Source organism: Equus quagga, chromosome 16 (genome assembly GCF_021613505.1).
Source record: "Equus quagga isolate Etosha38 chromosome 16, UCLA_HA_Equagga_1.0, whole genome shotgun sequence".
In the NCBI taxonomy this organism is placed as follows: Eukaryota; Metazoa; Chordata; class Mammalia; order Perissodactyla; family Equidae; genus Equus; species Equus quagga.
Genome location: NC_060282.1, coordinates 38312267 through 38338762, shown reverse-complemented (window position 1 = coordinate 38338762; position 26496 = coordinate 38312267). Strand labels below are relative to the sequence as shown.

The following is a 26496-nucleotide window of genomic DNA, read 5'->3' as shown; positions in this document are numbered from 1 at the left end:
CGTCTCTGAAGTTTCTGACAATTTTTTGGAAAAAATTACTTCTGGCCTCATTGGTAATTTTATAAGCTTTTTATAATTCCTTTGATGTCTTTCAATTCATAATAGCTATTATAAACTTGCATCTCTTTCCTCAAGGTTATCTGTTATTTCTTCTACAACATACAACCTCCTTATTACTTTAACAAGGCATTGACAATGTCCCATCCAAGCATGTTCCCACTGCAGGACCTTTGTGCTTACTCTTGCCCTTCTAGAACACTTTTCTTCCTAATAGCCTCATGGCTTATGGCTCTGCAGACTATAATTTTATCAGAAGGGCTTTACTGGACTATCTCTCTTAAAATGATAGTATCACCTGTTCCATTACCCTGCTTAATTGTTGTTCAGTGCACTTTGAACATACTATATATCATTTAATTATTAATTTATTTCTTTCCACAACTAAAATGCAAGGTCCTTGAGAACAGTGAGTTTATATTATTTACTGTTCTATCCCTAGTTCCTAGAATAATCTCTAGCATAGTTTTTATCTTAGTAAATATTTGTTGAACAAATGAATCTACCTTAATGGAAGTAGTCTTTATTCTGCTTCCAGTGCTTAGGACCCAGCCATTTTACTATTCATTCATTCATCTTCCTTCCTCCCTTCCTTCCTTCCTTCATAAAACAAATATATATTGAATATATACTCTATGCTGTGTACTGTGTTTTTAAGGAGCTTGCTTCATCAATTATAACCTCTTTATGTAACCCCTTGTTGACATATAAAAAGGCTAACATTTCTTTTCATCATATTAAGTTACAAAACACACCTCTTAGATGCCAAATTCAATGGAAACCTTTTAATCCTTGGCGTTGTTGGTTGATTCCTTCTTGAGATTCTTTCTTAACTTCTGGATAACCATTCTCTTTGGTTTGTTTTCTGTGGATCATGGCCACTTCTGAATATCCTTTGTGAGCTCCTTTTCCTCCACCCTTTCCTTAAATGTAGGTGTTCATATTTATAGCTCCCCTGGACTTATCTATACTTATGTTTTAGCTATCAGTTTTTCACTGATGACTTACAAATCTATAAGATTATTACCTGGCTTCTTTCTTATATGCCCAGGTACTGTTTGGCCTAGACTGTCCATCATATGGCATTGATAATAGGATAGAATCTTGTGTTACAGAGCAGCAGGAATCTTCAATACCAAAAACTGCTTTTTTCTTAATTCCTAATTGCTCATTCCTAATTTTCAGGTAACACTTGTCAGCTTTAGAATTCTTTGAAGTGGTCACCTGAACCCCAGGGCATGAAACCACACTTTTCCTAAGTTATAGATAGACATGATCTCCAGAACCCAGGTTTCCTCCCATCCAATTCCCATCTAGATGAGGTTTTCAGGAAGTAGAATTCATTAATTCAAACTCCTTCATTTAGAATTTGGAATAGTTTCATGAACTGAAAGAGCCCTAGGGCCATCCATGAACTTCCTACCTTTCAAAAATCTTCTTTAAGTAATAAAACCAAATAATGAAAAAATGAAACTCATCACAGCTTTACTTTTTACTTTTTGCTTTACTCTTTGTTCCTATCTTTTTCATTTTGTCACTAAGTTGGTTCTTTCACCATAATGAAATATTCCACTTAATTCTTGCTGACAGAAAAGGCCTGAAATGGCTAAAGACTTCATGTGGAAAAGCAGAGGATTTAGGAATAAGCATTTCTCCCCTAACACTAAAGAACAGGTAAAGCTACACTTTTCACCCAGATCTACCTGATGCAAAATCCAGGCTCATTTTTCTGTACCAGGCAGTGTCATAGTGTTCTGATGCACTCAATAAATTAATTTATAAACTTAAGTAAATTAGTATAGTCTGTCAGTAATATAAAATGAATGTACAAATGTATATCTTTTATTCCTAAAGAATACTCATTTATTAGGAGAATTAACATTGCAAAGCTTTTATGTCATTAGTTAATCCTGAGTTTCATTGAACAGCTATAAACAATTCTTTTGTTAGAAATCTTGGAAGGTAATAGAGTTGACTCAAATTGACTAAAATGAGTAGATGTACTGTGTTGCATAGAGAATGCAGCATGTTAAAAATGCATTTAAGAAAAATGATTAAATCTATTTAATATGTAGGATGTTTTTGTAGCAAACATTTGTAAGTATTTTTATTACTGTTATAAATGTAATGTGTATAGCTGAAATTGTTTTGGAAAGGGATTAGTGTCTTAAGCATGTTTTTTATCTGTTATTAAAGTTTGACATGTTTATAAAATACATATTCAATTACATAGCTTAACAAGGGACAATTTTGCTGTTCAGTTATTTAAGAAAAAGCTAAGGTACATAATCAAAAAACAAAAACAAACAGCATTTGTAAATAGAAATATTTAAAATACCCTATGTTTTCTTTTCCTAGTTATAACTCATATATCACTGAGCTGTGAAAACAAGAAGTATTTTTATGATAATGTTTTCTTTTTAATTTAATTTAATTTTTTTATTGATGTCACGTTGGTTTATAACATGTAAATATCAGGTGTACAACATTATATTTCAACTTCTGTATAGACTGCTTATGTTCACCACCAATAGTCTAGTCTCCATCCGTCACCATATATATGTGCCCTTTACCCCTTTCGCTCTCCCTCCTCCTGGTTATGATAATGTTTTCTTAATTGTGTAGAAGTTTTATATAATAGTTTAGCAAGGTGAGGAGTGATACTAATTAATGGGAAGTTCCTTTAAAAAATATGTGGAATTGTAATAGTCCTAAGACAACCTATAGAAACCAAAAGTGTTTCTTGCTAGCTGACCATATGACCCTAAATAAGTCCTGCATTGTTATAATATTGACATCTCTTTCAAAAGTGTAAAGTGGTTATTAATACCTTAATTCCTTGAAGGATAGTGCTATTCTTTGAGGTCCCTTCTAGTTTTTAAAGCAATAAATGTTCTAGTTTTGCATTGTTTATAATTGAAATAATAAGTTTCAGAGAATCTTAAAAACTAGCTTATATTTCTTTATGCAATAATGAAATTTTGATGATTAAGTTATGATTAAACCAGTAATAACTTTCAGAAGTGAACAGTAGTTTTAGCAGTAAATACTTATGTTTCTAGATGTGAAGAAAATACTTCACAAGTTTGAAATCAATTATCCATTATTTTTGTCACAATTGCTAAGTTTTATACATGCAATACATTTCACATTTCCTAACACAAAGCAGTATTTTGTTCCAAATGTAGAATTGTGGTTACAGAGCAAATAAAACTATAGGTTGCTCATTTTCATTTTCCTCTCTTTTAGGCATTTCAGCTGTCAGGAAAATTGATTACACTTTACATTATTTTGAATGCCTTAATTCCTTGAAAGTACCCATTACTTAATTAATATCACTTAGAATTAAAGAACCCTTTATCTTAGCTGTCTTTAAATCAATTAAGTGCTGAGTGGTTTGGGGAAACAATGTCAGCAATTTTGGGTCATTTGTATTTGTAGAATACAGTATATCTGTCTCAAAGTGTTAACTCTTGTAATAGGTAGTAAAATATTCCTGGTTACACTAATTCGTATTTGAAATAAAACCCTGCCTGAGTCATACTGGATTGTGGAACATGAGGGGAAAATATTAGTGAGAAGAGAAAGGCACTTTTTTGTTTGTTTCTAAAGACATTTAATGACTAAGGCTATAAAGGCAAAGAAAACTGAGGGACAGTATCTCCAATATTGACCAGTGCTTTATGTTCTGCTTCTAGTGTTGTACAAAATCAGTAACATGTAAGGAAATCCACACTATACATTTTTTAAAATTTCACTCAGTTGTGAGTTAATATTAGCTAATGAAGTCCCTCCCTCCGTTGTTGACACATGCAGCATAGTCTTACTGAATTTTCTTTATTTGCTCATTTTGTCTCAAAGCTCTGTCATATTCGCTCTGTTGCACATTATTTCATCTGAGTTACAGCAGTGTTTAGTTATCATTTTCTTGAGAATTATTTTATTGATGTTCTTTTCTCTCGATAGTGTAGAGGGTTCACAAGTAGAGTTCTCAGTCTCCTTGCTTTGTTTTTATTTTTGTTCTTTAGAGAATCTGAAACTTTCTGAATTCTGCCAGGAATAAATAGTTTCTCTAAAATAAACGACTCCATGTTACAGCATTAGAACTTTCCAATTAGAGTAAAAATACTAATCTTCAAGCTCTCAGAATAGTACATAGTTCTAGCCTGTTCTAGCCTGTCATGCATGCCCGAGCATATTTTAGGAAGTCCCCAGAACATTATATTACCAGGAGATAAGGTGTTTTTATTTTGTTTTGAGCTCATGTATGTTGATAGGTACTTGAAAAGAGTATGTAGTTAATGATTTGCTGTGTTTTGGTAATTTTTTTCATAATGATTAATTCTGAGAATTTTTGTCATTACTTGTTAAGATCTTGTCTTCTAGGTAGAATGTGCTTTTTAAAACAGTCTGCATGCTAAGTAAATGGACATAAAATATTACCTTAAGAGGTTCTTTTCAACACTTAGAATATGATATACCCAATTTCAATTTGTTGGTCTGATTACAAAGAAGCAGCAGAGACACGTATCTGAGATAGTACCAACATTATTTGTGATTTTTTTTTAATTTAACAAATTTAAATCTGGTGCTCTTCATCCAGCCTAACCACCATTTAGCATTTCTTGGATAACATAAAATTTGCAGAACTATGTATATAGCTCACTACCAGTTTTAAAATATGTAACCTGAAATCATTCCAAAATATTTTAAGACCAATTTGGCAAAGCCTTTGTTTTGTAAATAGCATGGAACTTTGTGTAGGTTTAAAAATAATCTTAGAATTAGTTACAGATGATTTAAAGTTTGTCATTCTTTCTTGGGGGCAAAATATTTTGTCTTAAAACAGACAGAGTACCACAATGCTGACCACATATAATTATGCAGTTTTCATTGTTTCCAGTCAAGTTATTGTGGACTACTATGTAGCTAGATTGATTCTATTATTCAAGTCTCAATTTCAAAGTTTCTGTTTTGATTTTATTAACTATATTTGGTCAAGACATTTTGAATTTTGGAATTTATGATACTCTACCTTGTACCCACTAAGTATCACCATTCACAATTCAAATGCATTTTTAGATTTCTTTAATATATATATTTGTAGTATGACCCACTTAGTAATTTATTTGATTTTTTTTTTGTTCCTGAAAAATAATGTGAAGCTAAAAGTACAATGTGATCCTGGTTCTGATTCTGTGAGGGCATGTCCAAAACTACAGGGGGAAAAAAAAAGACTTCAACGCATAATGCTTATTATCGCGAGTGGCAGGGTGAAAGGTAGATTATGACTGGTTTTGACCTTTTCGTATGTTACGTTTTCTGAATTATCTTCAGTAAGGTACTAGTACCTCTCTAATTAGAAAATAAATAAATATTTTCATTTGTTTTAAAATAATTGAGTTACTTAAAAAGTAGCTTACTTAAAAAGAACTTAAAAAAAACTTAAAAAGGAGTTGATACTGTACAGTCTATACTAATAAGTGCTACTAGAGTTGCAAAGTCAAAATGTAAGTCATAGGAACATATTTTCCATCAAATTGGCTTCCCAATAGTAAATGTTTGCTGTATTGTAATATGGAGTATGGTTTTAAAAATTATTTCGCAAAGTACTTTATCGATAGCCACAAAACATAAGATGGTTTTAGCTCATAAATTTATATTAATGAATTCATCTCTAATAAATTTATAAAAGGAGGAAAAGAATATTGCTTTTAATCCTGAAATTTATGAGTGATTGTTTTAATCAAGTATACTTATTTGAAAATAACATATTATACATAGGAATCACCAAGGGAAGACCGAAATGCATCCTGGGTTTTACCACCAGAGGTTCAGATTAAGTAGTTCTGAAGTAGAAACCAAGAATCTGTATTTTAGATAAATACTCACAGGATTCTGGTGCAGGTGGTCCAACAGACCATAGTAGATTGTTTATTCTTTTCCTGTCTCATTCTTCACTCAGATTTGTGGTCACCTTCAGTCCATACAAAGATTGTTGCATTTTCCTAATTTAACACATTTTCTATGGTCTGCAAGGTATACTGCACACATCCCCAGCAGTTGCACAGCACAACCCACTAGAGTATGGGAAGAGAAAGCTAGAACTTCTATTTATATTTTATGTCATTTCCTTAATTTCTATTTCTGTATTTTTATAATATACATAATTATTGATATAGTAGTATATTCTAATAAACACAAATATAAACATTTTTAAAAGATAACTTTTAAGTAGTATGTAAATTTTTTAGCACATTGGTCTCTGGGATACTATCTTCACTTTTTATGATGCCATATTAAATGTTTTATATTTCAAATTTAGACAATAGACAACTTAGTATCAAGTGACAATGAACTGAATCTTTATATCTGTGCTTTCCTACCCTCTTCATTCCCTTCATCAGGTGATGCTTTTCCTTGGACTGTCAGCTTGCATCATTTCAGCGTATATACCCTTTTTGGAAAACAGGTGACACTTTGCCTAGTGGAACCTATGGGTTGCACCTCTACACTAGCTGTTACCTCTCAAAAACTACTTGCTACAGGACCTGATACAAGACATTCATTTGTTGTTTGCCTCCATGTTGACCTGGAGTCACTTGAGATAAAATGCTCGAACCCGCAGGTTGGTACATTTGATATTTGAAAGGAAATTTAAAATAATGTGATTTAAGAACAATTGTTATCCATTTTGTTGCAGGATTTCTCTTCTATTAAGTGTCCTACGTTATTTTGAACAGTGCCATCAAGATCAGAATGGTTAGATTAAGAATTGCTTTGAAGCTCTCTCAAGTTTTGTAATTTAAACTCTTCTGAAGGGGGGCTGGCCCCATGGCTGAGTGGTTAAGTTCGCACGCTCCACTGCAAGCAGCTCAGTGTTTTGTTGGTTCGAATCCTGGGCGCAGACATGGCACTGCTCATCAAACCGCGCTGAGGCAGCATCCCACATGCCACAACTAGAAGGACTCACAACTAAGAATATACAACTATGTACCGGGGGGCTTTGGGGAGAAAAAGGAAAAAAATAGAATCTTTAAACTCTTCTGAAAATGTAATGGTGGCAGTATAAATGCATCTTTTGACTGATGGAATGAAATCAGTTGCAGATGTAAAGTTTTTTAAATGCTGAAGAACTGCTTTCCTATCAGAAGATAGGAAGAGTCTGTTTAAGTGATCAGATGTAATTTCCAATCAGATTATCTCTCAGAACTTCTTTTGCTCAACATGTAATATTTTTTTAAAAAATAGTGCTCTTTGCTATTAAAAAAGGCATTTTGTTAATTGTATAACATTTCAGTTGGTATAAGCCAAACATGTTGTATTCTGCAGTTTTACAATTTAATATGAATTCAGATCACCTAATAATTTTGTACAAATTATTAATCACGTACAATTAAATACGTGTTTCTTTGACCTTAAGCAGACTGTAGTATATTTTCTACATAGATTGTCAATGTTGAATACTATTCGAAATTATATTTTTAAAACAGTACTTTTTAGAATATTATTAAATCTGACAGGTCAATGTTGATAATCTGTATTTATCCCAGCATTAGTGGTTACAAGGTAGTTTTTAAAATGTATTTTTTCGAGTTGGTTCAAATACTATTCCATATTTTATAGAGCCTCCTTACCATCTTTATTCTTTCTCCTTTTCTGTTTGCCTTTTCCCCCTATTGTATACTATGCAGTTTGGTTTAATTTTAGTATAAGTTTGTTCATTGTGAAAAGATTGGACCTGCTAATATATTGGGGATGGCCTTATTATAAAAATGCATATAATTAGAATTATGATGAGGCAGCTACATTAAATGAACACTGTTGTAACATCTGAAAGCTTGTCCTCTATTATAAAAATCATTTCTTTTATAATTAGTAGTAAATACTTTTGAACAATATTAATATTCCAGTTTAATGGCCATTTACCTTTCTCTTATGACGCATAGTGGTATAAAAGAGGATAATCGTGAAATGACTTACTCTCTCTTAGATTATTCTCTGAATGCTGCTGCTGATGGTTGCTGAAAAACATTTCCAAGAGGAAGGGAAACTGTTATGGATTAAATTGTGTCCCTCTCAAAAGATATGTTGAGTTCCTAATCCCCAGTATCTCAGGATGTGATTTATTTGGTAACAGGGTCATTACAGAGGTAATCAAGTTAGAGTGGGGCCGTTAGGGTGATCCCTAATCTAATGTGACTGATATCCTTACGAAAAGGGGAACCTTGGATGCAGACACACACAAAAGGAAGTAGATGTGAAGACACACAGAGTGTCATGTGAAGATGGAGGCAGAAATTGAACTGATCCAGCTTCAAACCAAAGAATACAAGGATTGCTATCTACCACCAGAAGCCAGGAAGAGAGGCAATAAAGGATTCTATTCAAGAGTCTCAGAGAGAACATGGCTCTGCTGATACCTTGATTATGGACTCTAAACCCTAGAACCGTGAAACAGTAAATTTCTGTTGTTTTAAGACACCCAGATTATGATACCCTTGTATGGCAGCTCTGTCAAAAAGATTGCAGAGAAATTAGATTCACTTTCTTTTGACCCTTTGTCACAGAAGTTGTTAGAAAGGAAAGCATAAGAAATCCAGTTCTAACATAACAGCTGAAGCCCACCTCAGCCCATCCATCCCACTGATTATTTCTGTACACTCTGGGGGAAAAAAGCAAAAGCTAACTACAAAATGAACATTCCCAGTTTGTTTTAAAATACAGTCATGTGCCACATAACAAAGTTTCAGTCAACAACAGACAGCATATGTGGCAGTGGTCGCATAAGATTAGTACCATATAGCCTAGGTATGTAGTAGACTGTACCAACTAGGTTTGTGTAAGTACACTCTATGATATTCACACAACAACAGAATCACCTAATGACGTGTATCTCAGAACATATCCCCATCATTAAGTGACAAATGACTGTAATTGAATTACAAATAAGACTTTAAAGTAGCTCCTATAATTTTTTTTCGTGGGGTGTAAAGGAAAGCATGCTGAATGAAAAAGATAAGAATTCTCAATAGGGAAATAATAAGTATAAAGAGAATGAAATGGAATTTCAGATTTGAAAATACAGTACCTGAAAGAAAAATACCATGCCATATGGGGTTAGTGGTGGCCTGCATATGACAGAAGAGTCACTGAGCTTGAACATAGAGCATAGAAATTACTGAATTTGAAAAACAGAGAGAAAGAAAGGTATTTTAAAAATGGCAAGAGTCTCAGCAGCTGTGAGGACAAAATACTCTAACATATGTATAATTGGAGTTCCAGAAGGAAACAAGAAAAAGATTGGGGCAAAAAAGGTGAACAAATATTTGCAGAAAACTTCCCAAATTTGCAGAAAAAGATAGGCTTTTACATATTCAAGAAGTTCACCCAATCCAAAGCATATTTATCTTTGAGTATAAACTCAAACAAAAACATTCTTTGGCACATTGTGCTTAAAATACTGAAAACCAAAGATAACTTTTTTAAAATCTTGAAAGCAGCTACAAGAAGACACTATACATAGGTTTACAATCATTTGAATGAGTGCAGATTTCTCGTTAAAAGCCATAGAGGAAAACATTGGAACAATATCTTTAAAATGCTAACAGAAAATAAATGTCAAGACAGTGAAGATATCCCACAGAAATCACAGTGAAATGAAGACACTGTAGATGAAGGGAAACTAAGAGAATTTGTCATGACCAGCTGTGTTTCACAAGAAATACTAAAGGAAGTTTTCAGGATAAAGGAGAATGATACCAGATGAAAACTTGTATCTTCAGAAAAAAAGGAAAACTAATAGAAATGGTGAATAGCTTGGTAAGTTTTCTTTAAAAAACTATTAAAAAAGATATGTATGAGTGGGGAGCTGTCTAAGATGGTGTCTTAGCCTGAACTCACCTCCTCCCATGGGCACACCAAATCTACAACTACATATGGGACAATTCCGTCTGAAATAGAACTGAAAATTAGTCAAACTGCTCCTCTGCAACAACAAATAAAAGGACCACATTGAGATAGGAGAGGCAGAGATGCAGTCTCACCAAAACCCCATCCCTAGCATAGCACCTCACAATAGGGAGGGATCTCAGAAGTCCAGAGCTTCTCCTAGAGGAACGAGGGGTTTTTGCCCTACATCAGGCACCCTAACCCTTGTGATTGGCACTAGAGGGATGAGCCCCCAAATTGTCTGGTTTAGAAAATAAATATGGTTCACATCCAAAGGACACAAAGGGCAGTAGGGAACTGAGATTCTCCTTTTAAATGGCTCGCATGTGGTCTCACTTGCCCTGGGACACAGCACAAAAGCAACAGTTTGAAAAGCACCTAGACTATATGTGAAAGAGATTCACTTGCTAGTATTAAAACATCTGCTGGAGGAGCAGGGAACAGTTTGGACTCTCTGAGGACTGAGGCACTAGTGGACATCATTTGTGCACTCTCCCTCTACCCTCCTAGCACAGGCAAGTGTGTGCAAACATGACACCTTTCCACTGCCTTGCTAAAGTAAGGCTAGCAAGTGCAAGTGGCCATGGCATCCTCCTACTCTCTTGCTAAAGCTGGTGGACATGCACAGTCCAGACATTTTCCCACTCCCCTCTGAAGCTGGCAAGTATGCCTCACTCCCTACACTCTACAGCTGCCTCTCTAAAGCCAGGAGGCTATGCATTACACACAGGGAGACACTCCTTGATCACCTGGCCCCAAGGGCCAAGGGGACTTGCATTCTTGGGCTCCATAGGACTGTAAAAGTTGGAAAGACAAGTATAGGCTCCATCAACGGATAGATTATCCAGACAGAAAATCAATAAGGAAACATCAGGCTTAAACAACACATTAGACCAGATGTATTTAATATGTAAATGTAGAACATTTCATCCAAAAGCAGCAGAATACACATTCTTCTCTGGTATACCTGGAACCTTCTCCAGGATAGGTTACATGTTAGGCTACAAAACAAGTCTCAGTAAATTTAAGAAGATTGAAATCATATAAAGCATCTTTTCTGACAACAGTGGTATGAAACTTGAAGTCAATTACAATATCAAAACTAGAAAAATCAGATATGTGGAGATTAAACCACATTGCGACTGAACAACCATTGGGTCAATGAAGAAATTAAAGGAAAAATCAAAAAGACCTAGAAACAAATGAAAATGGAAATATGACTTACCAAAATCTGAGATGCAGCAAAAGCAGTTCTAAGAGGAAAGTTCATAGCAGCACAGGCCTACCTGAAGAAACAAGGAAAATCTCAAATTAACAATCTAACTTTATACTCAAAGCAACTAGAAAAAGAACAACCAAATCCAAAAGTGAGAAGACTACGGTGAACAATTATACAGCACCCAATTGGACAACCTAGAAGTAATGAATAAATTTTTGGAATCTTAGAATCTTCCAAGACTGAATCAGGAAGAAGTGGAAAATCTGAACAGACCAATTGCTAGTAAAGAGATTGAATCAGTAATCAAAAACCTCCCCACAAATAAAAATCCAGGACCAGATGGCTACACTGGTGAATTCTACCAAACATTCAAAGAAGATTTAATACCTATCCTTCTCAAACTCTTCCACAAAAATTGAAGAAGAGTGAATGCTTCCAAACTTATTTTACAAGGCCAGCATTACCCTGATACTAAAATCAGAAAAGGACATAAAAAAAAATTACTGGTCAATATCCCTGAAGAACATAGATGCAAAAATCCTCAACAAAATATTAACAAACCGAATTCAACAATATGTTAAAAGAATCATACACCACAATCAAGTGAGATTTAGGGATGCAAGGATGGTTCAACCTCTGCAAATCAATCAATGTCATATACCACACTAGCAAAATGAAGGATAAAAATCATAAGATCATCTCAATAGATGCAGAAAAAGCACTTGACAAAATTCAACATCCCTTTATGATAAAAGCTCTCAACACAATTGGAATAGAGGGAATGTACCTCAACATAATAGAAGCCATATACGACAAGCCCACAGCTAACATCATACTCAATGGTGAAAAGCTGAAAGCTGTCCCTCTAAGATCATGAAGAAGACAGGGATGCCTACTCCCAACTTCTATTGAACATAGTCTTGCAAGTTCTTGCCAGAGCAATTAAACAAGAAAAAAGGAAGAAGTAAAACTGTCGCTATTTGTGGATGACATGATTCTGTATATAGAAAATACTAAAGACTCTGCCAAAAACGTGTTAAGACAAATAAACAAATTCAATAAAGTGGCAGGGTACAAAATCAATATACAAAAACTGGTTGTGTTTCTATACACTAACAGTGAATCATCTGAGAAATTAAGAAAACAATCCCACTTACCATCGTATCAAAGAGAATAAAATACCTAGGAATAAATTTAACCAAGGAGGTGAAAGACTTGTACACCAAAAAGTGTAGTCATTGATGAACGAAATTGAAGAAGACACAGAGAAATGGAAAGAAACTCCATGCTCATGATTTGGAACAATTAATGTTGTTAAAATGTCCATGTTTCCCAAAGGAATATACAGATTCAATGCAACTCCTATCAAAATTTCAATGACATTTATCACAGAAATAGAACAAACAATTTTAAAATTTCTATGGAACCACAATACATAGCTGAATAGCCAAAGCAATCTTGAGAAAGATGAACAAAGCTGGAGGCATCACACTCTCTGATTTCAAACTATGTTATGAAGCTTTAGTAATCAAAACAGTATGGCATTGTCATAAAAACAGACACAGAAATCAATGGAACAGAATAGAGAACCCAGAAGTAAACCCATGCATATATGGTCAATTAATTTATGACAGAGGAGCCAAGATAAACAGTGGGGAAAGGATGGTATCTTCAATAAGTGGTGTTGGGAAAACTGGACAGCCACATGCAAAAGAATGAAAAAATTTTTCACCATATACAGAAATTGACTCAAAATGGATTAGACTGGAATGTAAGACCTGAAACCATAAAACTCCTAGAAGAAAACATAGGCAATAAGCTACTTGACATGGGTCTTGGCAGTTAAGTTTTGGATTTGACTCCAAAAACAGAGGCAACAAAAGCAAAAATAAACAAGTGGGACTACATCAAACTAAAAAGTTTCTGTACAGCAAAGGAAACCATCAATAAAATAAAAAGACAACCTACCGAATGGGAGAAAATATTTGCAAATCATGTATCCAATAAGGGCTTAATATCCAAAATATATAAAGCCCACCAAAATATATAAAGCACTCATAAAACTTAATTGCAAAAAAACAATCAAGCCAAAAAAAGGGTAGACGATCTGAATAGACATTTCCCAAAGAAGACTTACAGGTGGCCAACAGACACACAACAATGCTCAACATTGCTAATCATCATCAAAACCACAATGAGATGTCACCTGAAGCCTGCTAGAATGGCCGTTGTCAAAAAGACAAGAAACAGCGTGTTGACAAGAATATGAAGAAAGGTGATACTCATGCACTGTGGGTGGGAATGTAAATTGGTGCAGTCAATATGGAAAACTGTATGGAGGTTTCTCAAAAAGTTAAAAATAGGACTGTCATATGATCCAGCAATTCTACTTCTATGTATTTCTCTGAAGAATATAAAAACACTAATTCTAAAAGACACATACACACGTATGTTCATTGTAGCATTATTTACAATAGCCCAGATACAGAAATAACCTGTGTGCATTGATGGAAAAACAGATAAGAAGATTTAGAGTGTGTATGTATATATACATATAAATGTATATATATGTATACAGAATGTATATATATACACACACACACACACGTATATGTACACACACAAAATGTATATACATAATGGAATACTACTCTGCCATAAAAAGAATGAAATCTTGCCATTTGCAACAACATGGATGGACCTTGAGGGAATTATGCTAAGCGAAATAAGTGAGACAGAGAAAGACAAATACTGTATGATTTCACCTATGTGTGGAATGTAAAAAGAAAGACAAAACAAAACCAGAATCTTAGATACAGAGAACATAATGGTGCTTGCCAGAGGGGATGGGGGTTGGGGATTGGACGAAATGGGTGAAGGAGATCAAGAGGTAGAAGCTTACTGTTGTAAAATAAGTAAGTCCTAGGAATGTAATATACAGCATGGTGATTATAGTCAATAATATTTTAGAGCATACTTGAAATTTGCCAAGAGAGTAAATCCTAAAAGTTAACATTGTATGATGATGGATGGTAACTAGACTTTATTGTGGTGATCATTTTGCAGTGTATACAAATGTCAAGTCATATGTTGTATAACCAAAACCAATATGATGTTATATGTCATTTATGCCTCAATAAAAAAATTATGTATGGCTGTGGAAAGCAAAATAGAAAACATTGTCTTCTGGAGCTTTCAATGTAACTAGATTTAATATACAAGATAACTATATCATTAATGTTAGCGAGAGATTCCTTAAAGGTACCTACATGGTCGCCAGATTTCTAAATACCGTCTGAAGTGTTACAGTTTAAACTCTAATTAGACTGTAAAAGTTTTTCTATAAATATTATAATCTTCTAGAATAACTACTAAAAATAAAACACAAAGAGTAAATATAGTAAATATAGCAAAAATACAAAGAGATATAGCCAAAAATACAATAGATAAATTAAAATGAAATACTAAAAAATAATCAAATAATCTAAAGTCAAGAAATGGTAACAGAATTACAAAAAACAGGGTAGAAATAGAAACAAAAAATAAAATGGTAGGGCTGAGCCAGCTTTATCAGTGATTACATTAAATGTTGGTGATCTTAACTAGGAGTGTTTAGAGCAGGAGTCAGCAAACCGAGGCTTGTGGGCCAAATTGAGTCAGTCCATTGTTTACATGTTTTCTAAGGTTGCTGTCGTACTACAACTGCAGAACTAAGTAGCAGCAACAGAGAATAATATGGCTCACAAAGCTTAGAATATTTACTATCTGACCCTTTACGGAAAATGTTTGCTGACCCCTTGTTTAAATACTACTATTACAAGGCAACAATTTATGAAGCGGGGAAAAAAGCAAGACTACATAAAAGAGAAACACCTGAAATGTAAAGGAACAGAATATAAATAAATGCATAGGAAAAAAATATATTGTGGAAACAGTTTGTATAAGAAGGCTGCACTTGCTTATTTTAATGTCAAATAAAATAGACATAAAGAAAAAGGTATTACCAGAGATAAAAAGGGACATGAAACAGAAATGGACAGAAGAAAAAAATAGATAATTCTATTCAATCACAGTAGGAAATTTTTATATCATCCCTCTCTGATTATAAAACAACTAGATGAAAAATAAAAAATTGGAGATATAAAAGATCTGAAAAAAGTAGATAATAACAGTCATAGTAGGAAATTTTTTAACACCTTTCTCAGCAATTGATAAAATAACTGGAAAAATAAATAAATAATTGGAGATATAAAAGATGCCAGCCCTGGTGGTCTAGTGGTTGAGATTCTGTGCTTTCACCACCTGGCCTGGGTTTCTCAGTAAGGGAAACCATATGCTACTCATCTGTCAGTTGTCATAGTGTGGCAGCTGCATGTTGCTATAATGCTAAAAGTTATGCCACTGGTATTTCAGATACCAGCAGAGTCACCCGTAGTGGACAGGTTTCAGCAGAGCTTCCAGACTAAGTCAGACCAGGAAGAAGGACCTAGCTGGCCACCCACTTCTGAAGAAGTTGGCCACGAAACCCTATGAATAGCAGCAGAGCATTGTCTGATATAGCACTGGAAGGTGAGAAAATGGCACAAAAAGACCTGGCTGGGTTCCACTCTGCTGTACACAGGGTCACTAGGAGTCGGAATCAACAGCACTAACAACAACATAGAAGATATGAAAAATACTATGAAGTCACCTTTATCTAGTTGGCGTTTATAGAACACTATAACCAACAACCATGAAATGCACATTTTATTCAGGTGTACATGGTCTCGTTATGCTTAAGAGGGATCAAAATCAATAAAGTGTATTACTTAACCACAGTCAAATTATATTAAAATCAATGATAAATTAACTAGAAAAATTATAAATATCGGGACATTAAACAACATGCTTCTAAATCTGTGAATCAAATACAAAATTACTTGGAAATCAGAAAATATTTTGTTTGAATGACAATTTAAAAAGTGGCACAGCTAAAGTAGTATTTAGAGGGAAACAATTTTAAATGCTTATATTAGAAAGAAAGAAAAATCTTAAGTCATCACTTAAGGCTCTACTTTAGGAAGCTAAGAAGAGAACAAGGTAAACTCAAAGTAAATAAAAGGAAGAAGGTAATGAATATAAGAGCAGAGATGACTGGAACAGTGAAAAAAGAGAGAGAGGGGCTTGCCCAGTGGCTTAGCGGTTAAGTTCACGTGCTCTGCTTCGTTGGCCCAGGGTTCACCAGTTTGGATCCTGGGTGCAGACCTATGCACCACTTATCAAGCCATGCTGTGGCAGGCATCCCACATATAAAATAGAGGCAAATGGGCACAGATGTTAGCTCAGGGTCACTCTTCTTCAGCAAAAAAAGAGGAGGATTGGCAGTGTATGTTAGCTCAGGGCTAATCGTCCTCAAAAAAAAAAAAAGAGAGAAATACAAATCACCAATATCTGGAATGACAGGGGTTATCACTGCAGATCCCACAGACATTAAAAGTATAATAAGAGAATAATGAACAAATTTATGCCAAGAAATGCAATAGTTTAGGTGAAATAGAGATTTTTATTGAAAAACAACTGCAAAAAATCATATGAGAAGGAATACAAAATCTCATAGTCCTATATATCTTCTAAAGAAATTGAATGTAAAGAAAACTTTAGGCCCAGATGGGTGAATTCTATCAAATACTCAAGGAAAAAAATAATAGAAAATTTTAACATTTTTTTCCCCAGAAATAAAGACTGAAAGATTCCTGCCCAACTTGTTTTATGAAGCCAGCGTAATCCTATTACCAAATCCTGAAAAAGACATTACAGAAGGAATTAGAAATCAATATCCCTCATGAAAGTAGGTGTCAAAATTCTTAATCAAATGTTAGCAAATCAATATAACAATAAATAAAAACGATAATACTCAGTAGGATTCATCTTAGAAATGGAGGTTGGTTTAACATTAAAAAATCATGTAATCCATCATAGAAATAAAAACAACAGAAAAAAATATCGTAATCTCAATAGATGCAGGTAAAACATTTGACAAAATTTAACACCCATTTGTAATAAAATCTCTTAGCGAATTACAAGTATTAGAAAACTTTTTCAAACTGACAAAGGACATATATGAGAAACCAAATACCATACTTGCTGGTGAAATACTGAATTGTTTCCTACTGAGATCAGGAAAAAGCCCAGAATACCTGCTTTCACCACCTGTTCTATATCATACTGGACATCCTAGCCATTTCAATAAACCAAGAAAATTAAATAAAAGGCATAAAGATAAGAAAAGAAGTAAAACCGTTCCTATATGCATGTATCAAAATACTTTATAGAAAGTTCTAGGGGCCGGCCCGGTGGCACAGCAGTTAAGTTCGCATGTTCTGCTTCTCAGCGCCCGGGGTTCACCCGTTTGAATCCCGGGTGCGGACATGGCTGCTTGGCACGCCATGCTGTGGCAGGCGTCCCACATATAAAGTAGAGGAAGATGGGCATGGGTGTTAGCTCAGGGCCAGGCTTCCTCGGGAAAAAAAAAAACAAAAAAAAAACGGAGGACTGGCAGTAGTTAGCTCAGGGCTAATCTTCCTCAAAAAAAAAAAAAAATTCTAGAGAAATCTAAGAAGCTGTTACTAGAACTAATATACTTATCAAGCTTGCAGGAAATAAGATTAATGTATAAAATCAGTTGTATTTTTATATACTAGCAGCAAGCAATTGGAAAATGGCATGCAATCAGTTACATTTATGTTGGTGCCAAGAAACATAAACAAATGAATCTAACAAAAGATGTCCGATATCTCTACCCTGAAAATCACGAAGCATTGCTAAGAGAACTTAAAGAACACCTAACTGGAGAGTTACACCTGTTCATAGATTGGAAGCCTCAATATTGTTAAGATGACAGCTCTCCCTAAATTGCTCTTTATATTGGGCATAACCAAGTTTAAAACCATTTTCTCTTTGAAAGTCACATTAAGGTAGCAGAAAGTCAGACACTTGGAGAAAGTATTTGCAACACATTTATCAAACTGTTGTCCAGAATATTTAAAGAATTCCTTCTACTCGATAACATGAAGACAAAAACCATAAGTAAAATGACATGAAGATAAATAATGGAAAAAAGATCTGAACAGACATTCATCCCACAAGATATGTGACTGGTCAATGAGCACATGAAAAGATACTCAACATTATTACTCATCAGGGAAAAACAAACTAAAACATGAAGACATACCACTGTACACCTATTAGATTGGCTAAAATAAAATAGACTGAGTATTGGGAACCAACTGGAACTCCTTGTATACTGCTGGTAGGAAAGTAATAATTACACAACAACTTTGGAAACAATTTGGAAATTTCTGAAAAAGAACAACACACACTCACCATACAACCCAGCTATTCCTTCCTAAGTATTTTCTCAGAGAAACAAAAGTTTATGTCCATGCAGAAACGTTTACACAGATGTGTTTTAGCAGCTTTAGTTGTATAGGTAAAAACTGAACACAGCCCAAATGTTCATCAATAGGTGAATAATTAGACAAATTATGGCCTGTTCATATAATGTAATACTACTCAGCCGTAAAAAGGTCTGAATTATTGATAAAATGCCACATCAGGGATGAATATTGCAATCGTTATGCTGAGTGAAGGAACCCAGACAGAAGAGACTGCTTACTGTGTAATTCTATTTCTATAAAATGCTAGAATATGCAAACTACTACCTTGTGACAGAAAGCTGGTTCCTTGTTGCCTGGAGGCAGGACAAGGAGAGAGGAGGATCAGGGAGTGATGGGAAGGACTGACTATAAAGTGATAAGAAGAAACTTTGGGAGATAATAGAAGTTTTTTATTCCTGGTTTATATTTAGCAGTAGTAGTGCAATCCCTCTAACAGACAGCTAACTGCTGCTTGGGGTTCTCTACCAGAGACCTTCTATTTTAGGGATTTATGAAAGATCACTATAGCCTTGGGCGGATTGTGCTACTCCTCATGTTCTGGTTATCCATAGCTATCCCAGCTGAAAATAAATTCTGGAGCCACGAATGTTTTAGCCTGGGACTCTATTAATTTTTAAAAACAATTTTTCTTTTCCTTTGAGATACTCAACAGTATTGTGATTTCTATGGAATTGTATTCCAATATCTACCTTGTTTGGAACTAAGGTCAGATTTTCTTGTTGTTGTTTAAATATAAACTAGTTCTAAGCAAAGTCTTCACAAAGATAGAGCTTATGTTGAGCCTGGTTATTTTCTTGTGTCTGCTCTCTACTTTTAGCCTTTCCTCCAACACCTACCTCCCAAGGCCTCACTGCTGCTGCTCCCAATATAATAAGGACCTTTTTTGAGAATTAAACCAAGGCTGAGTGAACCTCATGCCCCGAGAATCCCTTTTCACCCAAAATGTAATAAATTCTTACCTGTTCACTTAATTGTACTTTATCTTCTTGAGAAGTCCTCATAAACCAACTTCTGTTAAATTATTACCAGCTGCTATAACCAAAGTTGATCACAAGGTTGTTGGGAATTTTAAGTGAAATATTTAGAAAAATACTTTGTAAACTCTGAAATGTTATATGAATGTCATTTTCTTAGTTTAGATTGACTCATATAAAATGTGAGATGAGACCCTCTTTGCAAATTGAATGAATTCCTTGGTAGAATGTAGTGGTATTCCTGAAGGGATAGGAAGCCACAGAACAATATAGCACTTTGAAGAATCCATGTGTACTCAAAGATTTGGTAAGGAGTTAATATCCTTGTGTGCCAGATTAACCTAAATTTTAAAGATAAAACATGAAACTCCAAATAAATCTTTCTTGTGAGTGGTTGCTTTAGCCTCTGCTTCTAGACTCCCGCCGGATTCTGTCAAAATAACAAATGATGACTTGATTGTTTTTCCCCAAGTGAATTCAGCAAAGATTTGTTGTGTAGTACTTATCAGCCGGAGATGAGGGAAACAAAGATGAATAAGATAAACACACAAAGAAGGCCGTGCCTACACACATCATAATCCAACTGTTGAAAGCCACAGATAAAGAGCAAATCTTCAAAGTATCATGAGAAAAATGACACATTACATGCGAGAGAATCTAGATTTGATTATTAGCTTACATCTCATAAGAAACTTTAGAGATCAGAATAGCAGTTTCTTTAAATTGTGGGGGAAAAAAGTCTCCTGACCAGAATTCTAAATTTAGAAAAAATGTAGCTTTTATGAATGAAGACTAAATAAAGACATTTTTACATAGAAGAATCTATCACCAGTAGAAGTGCACTCAAGAATTCCTAAAGGAGGTCCTTCATGCTTAAGGGAAGTGAAACCAGATGTTTGAGCATCTTTTCAAATGTTTATTGGCCATTGAATTTGCTCTTTTGTGAATTGACAATTCATATTGTTTACATTAATTTGTATTTTCCTAATTACTAGTAGGGTTGAGCAGTTTTAAAATATTTATTGGCCAGTGAATTTGCTCTTTTATGAATTGATAAGTCATGTCTGCCCAATTTTCTATTAAATTTCTTAGCAATTTGAAGAGCTTCCCTTATACTCTAAAAAGCAAATAGCTGTATTACAGATACAGGGTTGCCTTTAAACTTTATGGCATCTTTTGACAAAATGTTTAATGTTTCTTAGTGAAATCTATATGTCTCTTTTTGTTTTTGGGGTGTCCTACCTTACAAAAAGACTATCGTGGGGGGGCCGGCCCAGTGGCGCAGCAGTTAAGTTCTCACGTTCCACTTTGGGGGCCCAGGGTTCACCAGTTCAGATCCTGGGTGCCAACATGGCACTGTTTGGCAAGCCATGCTCTGGCAGACGTCCCACATATAAAGTAGAGGAAGATGGACACAGATGTTAGCTCAGGGTCAGTCTTCCTCAGCAAAAAGAGGAGGATTGGAAGTAGTTAGCTCAGGGCTAATCTTCCTCAAAAAAAAAAAAGACTATCGTGGGCCTCTAAAATACGAACTTCCATGTGCATATAGGATCTTAAAATTTCCTTATTTTTATTTTGTCTTTTAAGATTAATGACTCAAAATAAACTTCTTTCTTGTGAGTGGTTGCTCACTAACCCCTGTTTTTTTGTTTTGTTTTTTGTGTTTTTGTGAAGGACAATACATCTTGTCCTTTTGTGTTCCATGGACTTCTTTGAGAATCTGATAAAAGCTCTGAGCCTTTTCCCCAGAACAATGTATCTACCCCCTAAATTTTTCATATACAATCAGAAGCTTTGTGGACTTTCGATTGCAGCCAGTATATAAATTTCTTGATTCCATTTTAGGGAAATAATTCCTACTTAAATACCATTCTTTTGTTTTTCCATTAGAGTGACATCAGAAGGGTTGACCCTTGTACTTTAATTAATTTGGTTCATTATTGCTCAGATACAGAGCCCTCAAGTAGTTTACATATTTGAGATGTAAGCTCAATCTGTAGGGCAGGCCCGGAGCAAAGTCATTGTCATGTGAGACATTGTTGCAGGTCTTTGTATCAACTATGGAGACCAAAACTACTATGTTGCTTCCTAGAACTCATTGCCATTCAAGGGCCTTAGACGCTATAAATATTTAACCTGGTTGAATATTCACAGTTCTTGTTCCCTGGAGTCATTTCCATCAACTCTTCCTTCATCTTAACTGTTTTACCAAAGTTACCCAATTCCCTTTCATGCCTTTAGACACTAGTCTCTCAGAACTTAAAAACTGTATTCCTTCCAAAATTAAATGAGCCTGTAAAATTCTCTCTTTAATATAATAAAATTTCAGTTTTCCCTCAGCCAATAAGTTGATATATTTTGTCCTCTGAAAAGGCATTCCCAGGAACATAAAACTGTCTTTGCATTTTTGGGTTTTAAGTGTGTGGAACTAGAGAAAGAGAGGGTTTTATGCTCCTTTCCTATCCATTTATTTATAGTTTTTATTGCTGTAAGTTTTGTTTAGTTTTCACCAAAGCAAAGGAATTTGGCATTATTGTCTTAAGACCAGAAGCACTGAGTTCAGAGACAACTGGATTTGTATTCTTGCACTACTCTCTCAGTTTTAATTTCTCTGAGCTGCTGATTTTCATTTTTATCTTTTAAACCAAATTAGACGTGGTAAGTGTAAATAGACTATATGAAAAGTTGTTTGGGGTTTTTATTTTTTTGGCAAAAACTCTTTCTTTTGAAACTGAGTTTTAATGTTTCATAACAAGTAGCCTGCCAAATGAAATAGCCTTTGTAAATTCATATTCACTTAGAGCTCTTTGCACTCTTCAACACGGATCAGTAATTGCTTGTTGAAATTCCATTCCTCCTTGGTTTCCATTGACATTGTATATCCATGGTTTTTCTTCTTCCGCTCTACCTTTATGATTACTTTTCTGACTCACTCTCATAATATCCTACAAAACGAGTTCTTCCTCCCTAACTTGATAGGACTTTTCATTGTCTCTACATGATGGCTTGATCATTTCCTGCTCTTAGCTTTTGCTCTTGCTATTGTTATGACTGGAATGACATTTTGCACCTGCCTAAATCCTGTCCATACTTTAGGAATGTATCTTCTTGAGGTTTATCTTGGCTTCTCCAGTCCAATTAAGTCTCCTTTCTGATTGGTCATAGATTAAATGAGAAAATGTTTTTGAAATTAATTTTTAAACAATAAAATGTTATGTTTTTTGGTATTCCATCAATATTTGATGTTCAAAATATCATTTATATTTAGTTGCCTTCATATATAATCCACATAAAGCTATCTTACAAGATATTCATTTTTTAGAGTTTTTTGTAAGTTTTATTGGGTCATACTTAAATATAATAGACTGCGCATATTTAAATTACCTAATTTGATAAAGTTTGGCATATGTACATCCATGAAATGAAACCATCCCCCACATAATGCATAAATCCATCCTCCTCAAAAGTTTCTTTGTTCCTCTTAGTAATCCTCCCTTTCATTCCTCCTTTCCATCCCAGGGAACCACTCATTCTGTCATTGTAGGTTAGTTTTCATTTGCTAGGATTCTTTGTAAATGGAATCATACAGTTATATTCTCTCTCTTTCTCTTTTTGCCCAGCTCCTTTTATTCAACATAATTAGAGATTAATCTTTGTTTTTGCATGAATCCATAGTTTGTTTCTTTATATTGCTAAGTATAATTCTGTTGTATGGATATACTATAAATTGGTCATCCACTAATTGATGAACATTTGAAATGTATTTTTAGTTTTAGACTATTACAAATGAATCTGCTATGAGTATTTGTATACAGGTCTTTGTGTACGCAGACTTTCATTTTTCTTGGGGAAACAGGAGTGAAATGACTGGATCATATGTTAGGTTTAAATTTTGCATTCCGATCAGCAGTTACTGTTGGTTGTCATACTATGGCAGCTGCATGTTGCTATGATGCTGGAAATCTGTGCTACTGGTATTTCAAATACCAGCTGGGTGCTCCCATAGTGGACAGGTTTCAGCAGAGCTTCCAGACTAGGAAGAAGGACCTGGCTACTCATTTCTGAAAAATTAGCCATGAAAATCCTATGAATAGCAATGGAGCTTTATCTGGTACAGTGCTGGAAGATGAAAGGATGGCACAAAAAAGGACTGGGCAGAGTTCCATGCTGCTGTACAGAGGGTCGCCAGGAGTCAAAATCAACCCAACAGCACTAACAACAAATCAGCAGTAAATGAGAGTTTCAGTTGTTCTACATCCTCGCCAGTACACTTGGTATGGTTAGGCTTTTTAATTTTAGACATTTTATGAGATCTGTAGTGGTAGCTAATTGTGGCTTTAGTTGGCATAGTTTTCAGTACAGCTTGAAGGCTAAGAGTTGGACATTTATCTTCAAATTGTTTGCCTTATTTTTTTAAACCTCTGTATTTGGGAAGTCTGCATTCTGCAATAGCAACTTTCTTCTGTGAAAATTAAAATGTATTTAAAGTTTGTGTCACTGTTTGCTTGGCATGTTAAATACACATGTGCTTGGTGATATTCATACACAATTATTCAATGGTAACAGTTAAAGAAAATCAGAAGTAGTGACAATAAGATCATCAGTTCTCTTAAGTAAATAAACCTTATGCTCTTAGCAATATTTAGAACCTGTTTTCTTTGGTTTGTGCTTCCTTTATGTGTCAGTTCTAGTTGTTTAAGAAAAAGTAAAATAACCTTTTTAAAAAATTTGGCTTACAATAAAATTGTTTGTTTTCAGAGAGAACTTATTGATGATTATGAAGGACAAAAGAATTTGAACTAAAATTTTTCTAAGAAGTTTTTTCTAAGATTTCTAGCCATTAGATTTTTCTTTTTAATCAAAAGAACTATAACCTGAGATTTGAGACTTCATCACACAAAAAGCATGAGAAAACTGTAACCCAAGTACTGTTTTCTATCAAGTAAGGATTGACAACAGTGTTTTTATGCATCTGTTCTGCCCACATAAGAAGCCAGCTTTATCATCTGGATGTGTCCTGGGGCTGAAACTTCTTATAAATATGAGAATTTCACTTTTTTTTTTAATGGCAAGCAGAATATGGTATCCAGCTGTGGATTTGCTTATATATTGTGTTTGCATTTTTTTCCTGGGCTTGTTTTATACAGTATATGGCAATATGTTGTCATACAATTTCCATGATTAATGCTTATTTATGAAATCTTGTGTAAATATCTTAGAACTGAGTCAAACAATGTAGCAAGTTAAATAGTTTTTTCTCTGAATATTGGAATGACAAATCTGAGGGGAATAGTAGGTTGGATGGTTTATGTTCTTTATCTATGAAAAAGCCTGATATTCTATATCATTCTTTTTCACTTTATTTTGCTGAGTAATAAATCCAGTTTCACATTTATTCCTCAGAAAAATAGAATTTAAATGTTTAAATCATTTGGAAATAAGAATGGTAATTATGTCATATGTAACTAAATAATCATATTTACTAGGATATATTTGACTTATAATTTTGATCCTGACCTCTGTTTGAGGCATTTCTTTGTGTTTGTTTTATTATTCATATATTAAAAGAAGTCTACTGTCCCATAGTAATGTTATATTAGAATTATTATCATATTAGCATTATTTTCCCACAGAAATGCTAAATTGCTTATGAAATATCACACTGTGAATATGTGACAAATTTCAAGTGTGAATAAATTCATATCTATTTCAAATTCAAATGATAAAATACTTAAAATTGTAAATTCGTTATATGAATTCTTTTTCTCTATATCTCATCAGTATCATAGTGTCATGATAAAATATTCCTCATCATGTATGTAATAATTATATATGTAATATATAATAATTATGTATTGTACATTATAAATCATGATGTAATATCATGATCACTGATACACCGATAGATTTTTTCCCATATATATTCTTGTTTGCCAAGAGTTGTTTTAATTTTCTCATATTTAGTATTTTAGTCAATTGTGACTAGAAGTTGAAAAACTTATTTTCCCTTTTTGTTCCCTTCTGCTCAGGTGCAGCTCTTATATGAACTAACTGATAACATGAATAAGGTCTGGAATAAGATTCAGAAGAGAGGCAGTCTCGGTCCTTCTTCAGCCTATCCAGAGGCCTTGGCAGGGCCTATCCCTAGTTCTCCGGTTAGAAGCAGTGTCGGCACAGCTCCTCCAGACACCAGCACATGCAGCCCATCTGCTGACATTGGAACTACGACTGAGGTAAGTGTTTCTGCAGCATTCTGTTACCACGTGAAGAGTGATGTATACCACAGAATTCCGTATTAGGATTGAAAACAAGGATGACCTCACCTCTGGAAGCTGGCAGGGTCAGAAGGCTCATGAGGAACTGTGGTAGCAGTGGCTGTGTATTACTGTTACCTTTATTACCAAGTATTTTAATCACTTTCAGTAGGTAGTGGGGTAGTTCAGGACAGTGGGATTCTGTGAAATAGTAAAAACTGAGACACAGTAAAGGTATGTTTCCTCAGAAGTATGGAAACTTAGAAGCTGAGTGAAAAAGTGGCTCATGTTCCTCCTTCCCCTACCCTCTTTGCCTCTACCCGTTTTTTGAACCAGAGTGTTATTGTTTTCTTTAGATTAGTTCTTTTCAGTCTGTTGGACTCAAAGTCTTCTTCCTTCCGTCTGATTATAAAAGCCTTTCTTTTCATTTTTAACACTGTAACATCACACCACATGCCAGTGCCCCTTTTTTATAACAAGTATTTTGTAATGCCCCCTTTACTACTCTGAAATGAAAATAAAAAATAATATAACCTAGATACGTATAATTTCAAAGATCTATGTCTTAAAGTATAAAGATAAAAGGAAAGTAATTTAAGATTTAA

At 34.4% G+C, this 26496-nt stretch overlaps 1 protein-coding gene across 6 annotated transcripts in view; it reads left to right on the top strand.

The window, feature by feature from the left end:
* The window catches only part of VPS13B (vacuolar protein sorting 13 homolog B), a 784298-nt gene that overhangs the window by 403899 nt on the left and 353903 nt on the right, over positions 1-26496 (top strand). For all 6 annotated transcript variants that reach the window (XM_046642610.1, XM_046642612.1, XM_046642609.1 and 3 more), the window contains 2 exons: positions 6465-6685; positions 25667-25870. In XM_046642610.1, coding sequence (XP_046498566.1) covers positions 6465-6685; positions 25667-25870 — 425 coding nt within the window. The remainder of the gene's footprint in view (positions 1-6464; positions 6686-25666; positions 25871-26496) is intronic.